General features: G+C 58.0%; 2 protein-coding genes across 7 annotated transcripts in view; one reads left to right on the top strand and one right to left on the bottom strand.

The window, feature by feature from the left end:
• The window catches only part of MGAT3 (beta-1,4-mannosyl-glycoprotein 4-beta-N-acetylglucosaminyltransferase), a 37437-nt gene that overhangs the window by 13835 nt on the left and 12063 nt on the right, over nucleotides 1-11539 (bottom strand). Inside the window, exon 1 of one of the 3 annotated variants that reach the window (XM_017544576.2) lies at nucleotides 5702-5784. The exons of 1 other annotated variant lie outside the window; for it this stretch is intronic. The gene's annotated coding sequence lies outside the window, so the exon portion shown is untranslated. Of the gene's footprint in view, nucleotides 1-652; nucleotides 1885-5701; nucleotides 5785-11539 lie in introns of those variants that run through there. One more of the 3 variants, XM_017544575.2, reaches the window with a different exon arrangement.
• LOC108315296 lies at nucleotides 3886-9835 on the top strand. 4 transcript variants are annotated; one of them, XM_037744375.1, is made up of 4 exons: nucleotides 3886-4079; nucleotides 4200-4284; nucleotides 5492-5571; nucleotides 8241-9835. In XM_037744375.1, coding segments are annotated over exons 1-4 (861 nt in total). In that variant the 5' UTR covers nucleotides 3886-4077; the 3' UTR covers nucleotides 8935-9835. The 4 variants fall into 4 exon arrangements, 1 of the variants encoding a protein (XP_037600303.1); XR_005202823.1 differs by having other exon boundaries at nucleotides 3886-4284; nucleotides 8529-9835; XR_005202824.1 differs by having other exon boundaries at nucleotides 3886-4284; nucleotides 5521-5571.

Raw genomic sequence — 11539 nt, forward strand, 5'->3', positions numbered from 1 at the left:
GGGTTCAGGCAATTCTCCTGCCTCAGCCTCCTGAGTCGCTGGGATTACAGGCACGCGCCACCATGCCCAGCTAATTTTTTGTATTTTTAGTAGAGACGGGGTTTCACCCTGTTGACCAGGATGGTCTCGATCTCTTGACCTCGTGATCCACCTGCCTCGGCCTCCCACAGTGCTGGGATTACAGGCTTGAGCCACCGCGCCCGGCCGGCTCTACTGTTACTGCAAGTCTGGAGGATTTGGTTTGAATCCCAGTGCCATGACTTACTTGCTGTGTGCCCTTTGGCAAGTTACTTAGCCTGTCTGGTCCTAAGTCTTCTCCGATGTAAAAGGAAGATGTCACCCTCTGTTATGCAGTCCTGTGGGAGACCTGGCTGAGCCATGGTGTCAAAGCATTCTGCAGGGGGCCTGGCCATTAGCAGAGGTTCTATAAATGCGTGTTTTTCTTTCTTTCCTTCCATTTGGGTTTCCTGCTGGATAACCAAATGCAGATGATCCCCTGAACGTACCAGGCCTTGCTCCTGACTGGCTTTATTACCTTTAAGAAAGGTAACAAAGACCCCTTTATTAAGGTACAAAGGGAGCTGGGTCAGCTGGGGGGCTGCTTAACCCTGACTAGCACCGCCAGTCTGTGGGGCCTTTCTCAGTAACTCACCAGGCTTTCAGGACCTAAGGCCAGACTCTGGAGAATCTGGAGCCCAGCCGAGGCTTGCAGACTCCTCTCCTTGGTCCAGAGGCCCGTGACTAAGAATTTGGTCCAAGCCTTCACTCAGGCCAGTGCCCCTGCAAGTGCACAGCTGGCCTCTGCATGTCCACTTCCAAAGGCTTCCCATTTCAGTCCCTTTGGGCTGCTAGAAATTCTTTCTTCTGTTGACCTTCATCAGTTTCCCTGGAACTTCTGCTACTGGTTCCTTCCCTGGGGTAAAGCAGAGCGAGTCAGCATCTCAGGGGTCAGAAGACAGTAAGCATATCCCCTGGACTCTGAGACTAAATGCAGCATGAGGTTTCAGGATCCCACAAGGGGAGACGGGCAGAAGAGGTGGCTGCAGAACATGACTGATCCTGGAGTCCCGGCGAGACTGGAGAAAGAACTACTGCTGTGCTGTCCTCCCTGCTCATCATCTGACTTGTTCCTGTGACTGACACCCATCCACAACACAAACCTACACAAAGTGGTCACTCTGCAGTTGACGTCTCATCCCAGCTACTGGTGGACATCGGGGACGCAGCTATGCGTGTCTCCATTTTGCAGATGAGGACATGGAGGCCTCAAGAGGTTAAGCCACTCACTCAGCCACACACAGCAGATAGGAATGAAACCGACGGAAACTGAGACTCCCCACACGTCCTGCAGCTGCTGGCAGGTGGACTGCAGATCTGGGGATTCTTCTTCAGGCCAAAGACAAGTGGCCTGGATGAGGGAGGGCCTAGTGGACCATGACACCCAGCCCCTGGGAATTCTGCTTCCCTGGCAGGCTCAGAGGGAAGGAGTGTGCTTCGGGGCCAGGCCTGGCCAAAGACTCCATCTTCCCTGGATGACCAGAGTCAAATCCTTGCAAATCCCATTCACCATGTGACAGGTGGGACAGTGTCTGCTGTGCCCACCCATGGATGAAGAAACTAGGTCGAGGGAGGAGAGACAGAACTACAAGGGGAGCAGTTCTTGGCTTAGGCAGGCAGGGTTCAGGGAAGACAGGGTGCCCAGTCCACCAGAATACCCACGAGAGTCTCAGCTCCACAGAGTCAGCCCCACACTCTGCTGGCTCAGCTCCAGGGTGGAGGCCTTGACAAAGGCTCAGCCCAACACTCACCCCCAGGAGCCCTTTCCATGGCAAATCCCCCTCCCCCACCTCCAGCCCCTGTGCAGGCATCACTCTCCCCCCTCCAAACCCATCCCCTTCAGCTGATCCCAGGCCCCTGCAGGCTGCCTGAGAACTTTCCCACAGAGTGGTCGGCAAGCGTCTGGGAAAGTTGGTTCCCAAAGCTGGATCTACCCCTGCTGGGACTCCGCCCCTCCCACACTGGTCACTGGTCCACCCAGGACATCAGCTTCTCATCCCCAGAGGCCTGTTCCGTAATGCTTTCGTTTTTTTTTTTTGAGACGGAGTTTCACTCTTGTTGCCCAGGCTGGAGTGCAATGACGCGATCTCGGCTCACCGCAGCCTCCGCCTCCTGGGTTCAGGCAATTCTCCTGCCTCAGCCTCCTGAGTAGCTGGGATTACAGGCATGCGCCACCATGCCCAGCTGATTTTTTGTATTTTTAGTAGAGACGGGGTTTCACCATGTTGACCAGGATGGTCTCGATCTCTTGACCTCGTGATCCACCCGCCTCGGCCTCCCAAAGTGCTGGGATTACAGGCATGAGCCACTGCGCCCGGCCTATGCTTTCGTTTTTTAGAGACGAGACCTCACTATGTTACCCAGGCTGGAAATGAACTTCTGGACTCAAGCAATCCTCCCACCTCAGCCTCTCGAGTAGCTGGGACTAGTCTAGCACCACCATACTCGGCTTAATTTAATTTAATTTGAATTTGAATAGCCACATGCTCTAGTGGCTATTGCATTAGGTGGTGCAATTTAGACTGAATGGGGAGGGCAGGAGGCAGGAAGCCAACCAGGTCCACCGCACCAGCACCCTGGACACTCATGGGGAGAGCCATGGAGCTGGAACAAGGGAGCATCCCAGGCGCCCAGCCTGGGAGATGGGCCACGAAGAAAGGGCCAGGGACGGGGCAGTGGTGAGCTGATGCCGAGGTCCCAGCTGAGAGGGGCTCATAGAGCACTGGGTAACCATAGGAGGGAGGGATGCAGCTTTGGGGGGCAGCCTGACACCTGGGTGCAGGGGCATTAGGCAGGTGATTGGCAGAAGGAGACCTCGGGAGGGGAGGCGGGCTAAAGGCAGGCCTCAGGGCCTGATATACAGATGTACAGTTATAACCCATGGACCTGGTCCTGTGGGCACTGAGGACAGCTATTTCCCAGATAGGTCCCTGGAACTCCCCTCCAGGTCTCCCAGGACCCAAGAGAGAGGTGGAGTGGAAAGAGAAAGAAAACAAAGCCCAGGGACCCGCCCCCCAAAACACAAGATGATCCCAGCTTTTCAATTTCAGACACTGAGTTCCTTGCAAGATTTTGTTTGAAGGAAAACTTCTATAGTAAAAAAAAGTCTGACAAGGCCTGCTGTGAAGCCATCCCTCACTCCACGAGCAGGGAGGCGGAGGCCCTGACGAGGGGGTGACTTGGTGGAGGCCGTACCACAAGCAGAACCCAGGTCTCTCTGACTCCAGAGATGCAGGGGCGCTGGGCTGGGCTTTTCCACCTGGGATCTTCAGCCCCTAGCCCAGGCAGGGAAGGGAGCATATGGACATCAGGGGGAAGGGGGCCGAGGGCGGCTGTCCCCCCTGGGACTAGTGGTGCCTGTGCACATTTCATAAGAGCCTGAGGGCTCTGGCTGCCTCCTACACACAGAGCCTGGAATGGAGAGGTGTAAATTGCCCCAGAAGAACAGGCCAGGCCAGAAGTGGGCAGTGGCTCCTGCCCCAAGCGTCCAGAGCAAACATTCGGTGAATGTTTGGGATTAGCCAGACGAATGAGTACTGTTGGAGGCGTTTCAGGCACAGGGCTCTTTATCTCTCAGGGAGGGGTCCGCCCTCATGAAGAGAGGCCCTTTGAGGGAGGTGGTGGGAACCCGTGGGGGCTGGGCCAGGTGCAGGGAAGGTGCCCCGGGCTGTGAGGGGGTTGAGGGGATGTGAAGGCTGGAGCGCAACTGGCCTCACTTCATTCCACCCCCACAGGCACACAGGGCCTCAGACTCATAGCAGCAGGTGACGGCAGCAGGGTCCACACCCACCTGCAGCCTCAGGGCTTCTCAAAGCTTCAGGGGCAAAGTCCAGGCTGCTGCCTTCAGCCTTGCCCAAGGCAAGGGCCCCTCTCACCCCCATCGTTATCAGGAGCCCATGGGCCTGGCATTTTCAGGTCACAGGGCTCTCCAGCTCTTGTAGGTGACTAGATCAGCTGCCCAGGAAAGCTGCAGCTGCCCATCCTGCCAACCACCTGAGCCCCTCTCAGCAGCTTGAAACCATGTGAGCATCCTGGTGGCACACTGCAAGGCCAGGCTGCAATAATGTTTCCCAGAGCCCAAAGTTTCCAGAAAGGCCAAGGGGACCCAGGGCAGCCCTTCCCACGGCTGCCAATTCCAACAGGAACAGGTCACCTTGGACAGTGTGCCGTGTCGGGGTCTCCAGCTTGAAGAAGGCACAAGGTCCAAAACGTCAGGAAACCTCCAAGGTGAGGCCCAGGCTCCAAGAGGCTCCAGAGGCCCTGGCTCCTGCCTGACACCGCACACTCCTCCCCTGATCTACCCTGGAGCTGGCACTCCACATCCATCTGCCCCCTGCCCACACCATGCTGGCCCATCTCCATCCAGGCTGTCCGCCCGTCCTCCTCCCCTGAACTCCCATCCCCTCACCCACATTATTTTCCTCTAGCCGCGAATCACCCACATTATTTTCCTCTAGCCGCGATCACCCGGAACTTGCAGACAAGCAAGGGAGGGGTCCCATGTCACCTGCACTGCCTCCTTGGGGAGTTTGTTTGCTGCTGTCTGCCTGACCCTGGCCTCCAGCTAACCTGGCCTGGCCACAGACCCAGGGATGCCCAAGCCCCTGTGCCCACAGCTTCCCCTTGCCAGCCTGTAATCGTATAGGGTATTCTGAAAAATGTGTCCCCCAATGTTCATGTGTAGGAGATTTAATCCCCAGTGTAGATGTGTTGAGAGGTGTGGACTTGTGGACTTTAAGAGGTGATGAGGCCATGAGGGCTCCCCCCTCATGGGGGTATTTGTGCTGTTACTGTAGGAGTGGGCTAGTTATCGTGTTCCTGATAACATCATGGGCTCAGCCCTGCCCCTCTCCGTGGGTGGATGCTTCTGCCCTTCTGCCATGGGATGACAAAGCATGAGGGCACTCGCCAGACGCCAGCTCCTGGACCCTGGATTTCCCAGGCTCCAGATCTGTGAGATAGTTTTGCTGTTTACAAACTATCTGGTCTCAGGTATTCTATGATAGCAGCACACACAGGATTAAGAGGGGGGAAATGAGAGGACAGCACATCTGAGGCCTCCCCCAGAGCTGCCCTCTGACGGGCTGTGCTCGGTGCCTTAGCTGTTTTCTTTTTTTTTTTTTTTTTGAGGTGGAGTTTCGCTCGTTACCCAGGCTGGAGTGCAATGGCGTGATCTCGGCTCACCGCAACCTCCGCCTCCTGGGCCCAGGCAATTCTCCTGCCTCAGCCTGAGTAGCTGGGATTACAGGCACGCACCACCATGCCCAGCTAATTTTTTTTTGTATTTTTAGTAGAGACGGGGTTTCACCATGTTGACCAGGATGGTCTCGATCTCTTGACCTCGTGATCCACCCGCCTCGGCCTCCCAAAGTGCTGGGATTACAGGCTTGAGCCACCGCGCCCGGCCCTTGCCTTAGCTGTTTTCTAACCTCAGGTAGACATCTGCCTCCCACTGTATTTCAGAGGAGAAAATCAACATTCAGAGAGTCAAAGTGACAAGCCCTGGCACTCCCTGTGAGTGACATGCATCTGACCCTACCCTGTGGCCCACACCACCAAGACACCAGCTTGCACTGCAGCTGCCAGACCCCTGCCTGGGCCCCTCCCAGCCATTGCCACCTCCCTGCCCTCACCTGGCCTGTACCTGCCTCGAGGCACAGTGTCTAGTCCCCTCTGCAGCCACCTGCTCCCAACTCTGCCTGGCTTTCATGGCTGTAAAGCAGCAGTTTCCTCCCTAGAGGCTGAGCCCAGGTGTCAGTTAGGTGACCGAGGGGGAGCCGACCTTGTCCCGACAGGTGCCGGCCCCGCCCTCCATCTGGGCTGGTTTCCTGGCTCCACCTCTTCACAGTTAGGTCGCCTCACCTCTCCAGCCTCAGTCTCCTCCTTTGTAAAACACGTAACCAGGCAGCAGTGAGAGGCAGCCCCACCTTCCCAGAGCCACTCCTAGATGCCAGGTGCTCGAGGAGGTAGGAGCACTGTGGTTTACAGGTGGAGAGCCTGTCAGGGCCAAGCGCTCAGCAAAATGCATGTCCATCTCTTGTGAGCCTCGCCTTGCTCCCTCTTGGGATGGGAGGGTCCCCAAGAACTTCGCCCAGACTCCCAGAGGGGCTGCCGAACATTCTCAGTGGGATGAAGACAGGAAACCAAGGAACACAATACATACGGAAGAGCTCAGAAATAAACTCTCTGCACGGCAGGCCCCGAGTCTCTGACAAAGTACCAGATAGGGACAGGGCGGGGGCCAGGGAGCCTGAACCCCCTCGGCCTCCCCTGCAAGGGGCCCTAGCAGTCCACAGCCTTTTGGGAGGAGTTAGTGTCTCCCTGGGAGTGGGGGCAGAGGCTGGATTCTGCCCAGAGGAGATGGCCAGACAGCTATTGTACTGCTGGCTCCAAGCCCTTAGCAAGGCATTCATTCCCCCGTGTGGAGAATGTCCCTCTTGAGGGTGAAGACATAAATCACACCATACCCTGGACAGAGGCTGAGCCCAGAGCTTCGAGCATTCCTGCCGCTGGGGAACTTTGCACACAATGCCCCGCCTCCAATGCCTCACCCTCCAGGGACTCCTCCCTCTCCCTAGCCCTTGCCTTCCCTGGGGGGCTGCCCTCAGCCCAGCCTGCTCAGGAGTTCCCCCACGCTGTCCCCTAAGCCTGGAGAGGTATTTCCTGTTTGCTTGTCTTGCTCGTGGTGGTGGCTGACGCACAGAGAACGGCGCAATAGCAGCCAGTGGAAGAATGAGTGAATGAATGTCTGCCCCTATGCCTCGTGTCTCTGTCAGACGGGGTGGCAACTGCCTGGGAGGGCTGCTGAGAGGCTCCTGTGGAAAGAATAGAACCGATGACACGCGATGCCGTGTGTGTGTGTGTGTGTGTGTGTGTGTATGTGTGTGTGTGTGTGTGTGTGTGTGTGTGTGTGTCAGGGACAGATGGACTCCCAAGGGCACAGGGGCCTTGCCATCTCTGCAGAGGAAGGCCGGCAGCGATTGATGGCCGGAGGGGTGGGGGTAGGAGTGGGGGCCAGGAGGGCGAAGGCAGGAGGAACAAGGAGGAGGTTGGAGTGGGATGGGGGCTGCTCAAACCTGTAATTATTAATTGGGCAGATGATTAATTATTAACAGAGCTTCGGTTAGAGGAAGAAACACAGCTTCCTCTAATTCATCAACAGGCCGGTGTTGCCGGCCCCTCCACAAAGGCTTAAGCCCCCGTCATTATGGGACCACTGAGGCCAGCAGGATAAATCCTCGAGACCCCTGTACCTCGGGCTTTCTGCTTCCTCCCCACCTCCTAGTGCACTCCGCCTTACAGGCCCAAATAACCTGCCCTGCTCCATCTGAACAAGAGGAGGGAGGGTTGCCAGCTCAAAGGATCCCTGCCCTGGCTTCAAAGGTCAGAATGCCCCCCACCTCCTCCACACCCAGGGTTCCTGGTGACGGGGTGCCTCGCCTCCCAGGCCATTCTTTGGTCTGAGTGTGGGGTGGCCATCGCCAGATAACAAAGGAGGCCGAGGAACAGCCAGACGGAAGGGGGCTGGGCTAAGTGCTTCTGCCTCTGCGGGAGGGCTCTCTTGGACCTTGGGCTGTCCTGGTTGCCCACCCCCAATCTCTCAGCAGTTGGCGAGGGGTGGGGGCTGCTTTGGGACCACAACTCTCTGGAGTCTACCCTCAAAATGGGGTGGATTTAAATCCTGCCCCTTCCCAACCCCGCTGGGTGGTCTTGGGCAGGTCACTGAATACCCTGGGCTTGATGCCCCTGTCAGTAATGTGAGGCCATCCAACCCCGAGGAGATTAGAAGGAATAACATCCAAAGAGCCTTGACACAGGCCAGTCCTCTGAGCTGGGTGCGGCCTCACCATGTGCCCAGCAGAGGCGCAGCAAGGCCTGCAGGCACTGTTCCCCCGATGCTCCCAGGGTGGACCTCTCTCTGCCTCCTCTGATGCCCCAGGTCCTCACTGGCTTCCCTCCTGCCTCTGCAGCAGCCAGGGGCACCGCCAATTCCCCATTAGGCCACATCTCTCTGCTCAAGCCCTCCCGTGGCCCCATCACACTAATAATAAAACCCCAACTCCTCTGCACGCCATGGGCCCTGCCCATCCGACCTTCTGACGCCTGCACCTCTGCTGACTTCTCCTCCCTTGTCCCCCAGGCTCCAGCCACACTCCCACCTTCCTGTCTCCTGCACTCCCCAGGTGTGGCCCCATTCCAGGGTCCTCGCACCAGCTGATTCCTCCGCCTGGAACGCCCTTCCTCAGGTCCCTGCTCACTCTGATGCCACCAGCCAAGGTGCTCCTGAGCAGCTGGCTGAAGTGCTGCCCCTGCCCCCAGGGCCTCTCTCCAGGCTGTCCCTCGCAGCACTCATCCCTGCGGAGGCGATCCCCCTTCATTGTTTATGTCTCCCCTGCCCTCACCCCGTTGGCTCGGCCACAGGAGAGCAGGGTCACCACAGGCCTTGGTCACCACTATTCTCCACCCCGCAGGACAAGGCCTGCCCCGGAGCAGGCACTGCACAGACAGCTGCTGGATGACGATGGAACAGTCCAAAGACGCAGGAGCCCGGATGAGACACGGCGAAAGACTCAGAGGGACAAGTATCCTCTGGTTTGGGGGTGCAGGCCCAGCCTGAGAGTTCTCACGACCGACATGTGCGCTCCCTGCCCAGTGGCCTCAGAGAAAGCCCCTGCCCTGCTGAGATCAGCGCCACCCTGCCCGGCAGCCCCGGCAGTGCCAGCCCCTCCCACCCAGGCTTGCCATCCTCTGGGGACAACATACAAAGGCCCACTTCAGTGCAGAGCCTCAGCTCCATCTCTAGCCTGGCGGGCCAAGCAGGGGGAATGGAGGGGAGGGCACGCCCCACCCTTCCTCATCCTCTGGGGCCTTTTCTAGCATTGGGGACTTTGTCTCAGGTGTTGTACCCTGGGTGGCAGAGGAGGGGTTGTTGGCTGGCAGAGGCCCCCATGCACCGGGTGGCAGGTGGAGGTCCAGTCCAAGAGTCGCAGGCAGTGGGAGTGGGTGGTGCTCCCCCGGCACCCACCCGTGTGTACAAGGCAGCAGGTGGTGGGCACGCCTGCATGCTCAGGCGGCTGGGTGCCAGGTGGAGTGAGGGACAGCAAGGTGCAGACCCGGCGGGGGCAATCCAGGCTGGGCAGCAAGGAGGGCAGTGGGCATGGGCTTTGGGCCACACCAGGCCTGGCTTTCTGTCCTGAGACCCTCTGTGGTAAACAAGGTGCAACTCTCAAATGGCCGTCCCAACAACCTGAACTGGTAACTTGTAACTCAAGCCTGACACCAAGGGACTGACGCTGACAACTTCAGGATTCCCAACGCACCCCTTCTGGGCCCCTCCCCACCCATCTCCGAGCCTTGCCCATCCCACTGCCCACACTTCCTGAATCTTCCATCCCCGAGCCCACTGCTCACCAGAATGGCAGCCGATTCCTCAGTAGGCCCCGGACCCAGCCCCCATGAGTCAAACAAAAGCCACATCTGACGCTGCCCCTCCCAGCTTGGAACGGCTGCCCTCAGGAGAAAGTCCAAGTCTCCCAAGGAGGCACAGAAGTTTCTGTGTAATCTCGCCCTCCAATCCCCGTTCCTGTCCCTGGAGGGTTCGGCTGAGCTGCACTCCTTCAGGTCTCCCTGACCCTGGCCTGCCCCCGAGAACCCCTCACCCCACACAAGGGCTGTGGTGTCCAACGCCCCTGAGTCCTCAGCCTCAAGCCCTGAGGCCCACACAAAAGAGGTGCTCACCCTCAGTTTGTTGAATGAATAAATGACCACCCCAAATCCATACACCCACACCATCCAGTCAATGCTTCAGGGCTCTCAGGCCTGGTCTGGGGCTCACGAAAGTGCCCACACAGTTCTAGTACTGCCTGCTTTGCCATCTTGGGCTTGTCACACCCCAGTGAGGCGGCTTAGTTATGTGAATCCTAAGGGCCCCTACCAATGGGTGTGGTGGCGGAGGGGAGGTGCAGGAATGAGCCCCACCTTCACAGCTGGGAGGAGTTATGGGGAGACAGTGGGAAAGGAAGAGTGGCTCAGCAGTTAGGATCCTCCCCGCCAGCGCCTGAACCTTACCTTGCGGCCGTGTGTGCACCGCCTCATGCCTGGCACTGCAGGTGCACTGCTGGGCGAAGGAGTGAGCTTGAACATGGTTCTGGCACTGTGGGGACCAAGGGAGGTGACAAGGCCACACCTGCCTGCAGCCTGCAGCCCCTGGGTGGCACGGTGGCAGCACTGCCCCTGGGATCTGGGGACCTGAGCCTCACGATTAGCTTCCTGCTGGGGTGGTCCCGACAGAGCAAGCACATAGCTGGCTGGGATCTGCGTGCCCAGGGAGCCTGCCCTCGGCTGGGACACACCCTGTCTCTTCTCCTCTCCCAGTTACTCTCTGTCCAATTCTGCCTGCCCGGGGCATTCTGCCCTGGTCCATGCCAGCCCCGAGCCAGGTCACTGTCTAGGCACTAAGCCACCTGCGGGGCTATCTCTGCTTCACGGTTTGGATTATTTCTCGGGGGGTGGCGGGTGACAGTACTGATGCTCTTACAGTGGCAGCCACATCTTCCTCCCCACAGCATCTGCATTCAGTAAACATGACCCACTGAATGCATCCCCTCATTCAACCTGTTCTCGTCCTTTCTGAATCCTGAGGGTGACAATGAAGGTCCCAAGGCAATGGGGTACCATCTTGTTAGTGTTAGGAGGATATTTACAGGCAGTGGTGAGCGCGAGGTGGCAGCCACCCTGCAGCAGGGAAAGGCCGTACTCCTCTGTGGCTCTTGTGTTAGGACCTGATCGTCTCCAGCAGGGACACTTTGCAGGCCCCACCTATGGTCAGGGGATACCACTCAGGGCTGTAGGCGTTGGGCCCCCTGCCCAGCACTGTGAGACCATCGCCCATCTCTTCCTACCCATCCACTACCTAACTTTCCCACCTGGTCGTGCCAGAAACAGGCGCGCAAGCGCTCAAAGGCACCTCGACTTTGGGGAAAGAGAGAGACTGGAAACAGCAACAAAACCACCCCCATCACAAGGTGAGAGGGCAGCTCTGGAAGTTGCATGGCCAGGAGCTGGGTCTCAGCAAGGCCGCTGACTTCCTGGTGATCCTGAGCTCCCAAATGATGCGCACTGTCTCATCTCATCCTCACAACCCACTTCACAGGTGAGGAAACTGAGGCTTGGAGAGGGGACATGCCCAAGGTCAGGCACCCAGCAGGCTGTGGGGAGGGTCCTCACCCCTGCCCGGCTCAGCAGGGCCACCTGTGTGCCCACTGCTGCTCATCAAGGCTCACGAACTCCCCACCTCCTACACCTCAGTTTCCCCACTGACCACTGAGGGTGGCGGCCTCCGAGTTCCATGTTCTGGAAGCCCCACATTCTAAGTTTGCTGCTTCAGGTTTCCTCTTCAAAGTTCCAGATTCCAGGTTTTCTGTCTGCATCTGGAGGCTCTACTTCTTTTCTTTCTTTTTCTTTTTCCTTTTTTTTTTTTTTT

The sequence above is a fragment of the Cebus imitator genome, unplaced genomic scaffold (assembly GCF_001604975.1).
Source record: "Cebus imitator isolate Cc_AM_T3 unplaced genomic scaffold, Cebus_imitator-1.0 Scaffold170, whole genome shotgun sequence".
Taxonomy (NCBI): domain Eukaryota; kingdom Metazoa; phylum Chordata; class Mammalia; order Primates; family Cebidae; genus Cebus; species Cebus imitator.

Coding starts and splice junctions, on each gene's coding strand:
- LOC108315296 (XM_037744375.1), top strand. Junction 4,285..5,491: donor AACGTCAGGAAACCTCCAAG/GTGAGGCCCAGG, acceptor TTCTAACCTCAG/GTAGACATCTGCCTCCCACT. Junction 5,572..8,240: donor GACAAGCCCTGGCACTCCCT/GTGAGTGACATG, acceptor TGCACTCCCCAG/GTGTGGCCCCATTCCAGGGT.